The 294-nt window shown below is 51.4% G+C and overlaps 1 protein-coding gene across 3 annotated transcripts in view; it reads left to right on the top strand.

Annotated features, from left to right (window-relative positions):
- Window positions 1-7: 7 nt before the first annotated feature.
- The window catches only part of PHF21B (PHD finger protein 21B), a 142,079-nt gene continuing 141,792 nt past the window's right edge, over window positions 8-294 (top strand). For all 3 annotated transcript variants that reach the window (XM_031057062.1, XM_005421031.2, XM_014307037.2), the window contains exon 1: window positions 8-191. In XM_031057062.1, coding sequence (XP_030912922.1) covers window positions 138-191 — 54 coding nt within the window. In that variant the 5' untranslated portion in view covers window positions 8-137. The remainder of the gene's footprint in view (window positions 192-294) is intronic.

The following is a 294-nucleotide window of genomic DNA, read 5'->3' as shown; positions in this document are numbered from 1 at the left end:
GAAAGAAAAAGAAAAGAAAGGCAGGAAAAAAAAAAAAGGCCAAACAAAACCAAACCAAAAACCAAACCAAACAAACAAACAAACAAAACTTCACTCGGATCTGAAAGTGGCAGGAAAGTGCCTGGCAAGTTGCAGGGATGGAGCTACAGAGCTTGCAGGAGGCGTTAAAAGTGGAAATCCCATGTCAGCAGGTAACAGAATGCAATGCTGAGGCAGCCGGCCGTGCCGTGCCGTGCCGTGCCTGGCTCGGGCTCGCAGCACCGGGGTTGCATGTTCGGAGCGAGCCTCGGTGCC

Source organism: Geospiza fortis, unplaced genomic scaffold (assembly GCF_000277835.1).
Source record: "Geospiza fortis unplaced genomic scaffold, GeoFor_1.0 scaffold10, whole genome shotgun sequence".
NCBI lineage: Eukaryota > Metazoa > Chordata > Aves > Passeriformes > Thraupidae > Geospiza > Geospiza fortis.
This window is presented reverse-complemented; position numbering and strand designations above follow the sequence as displayed.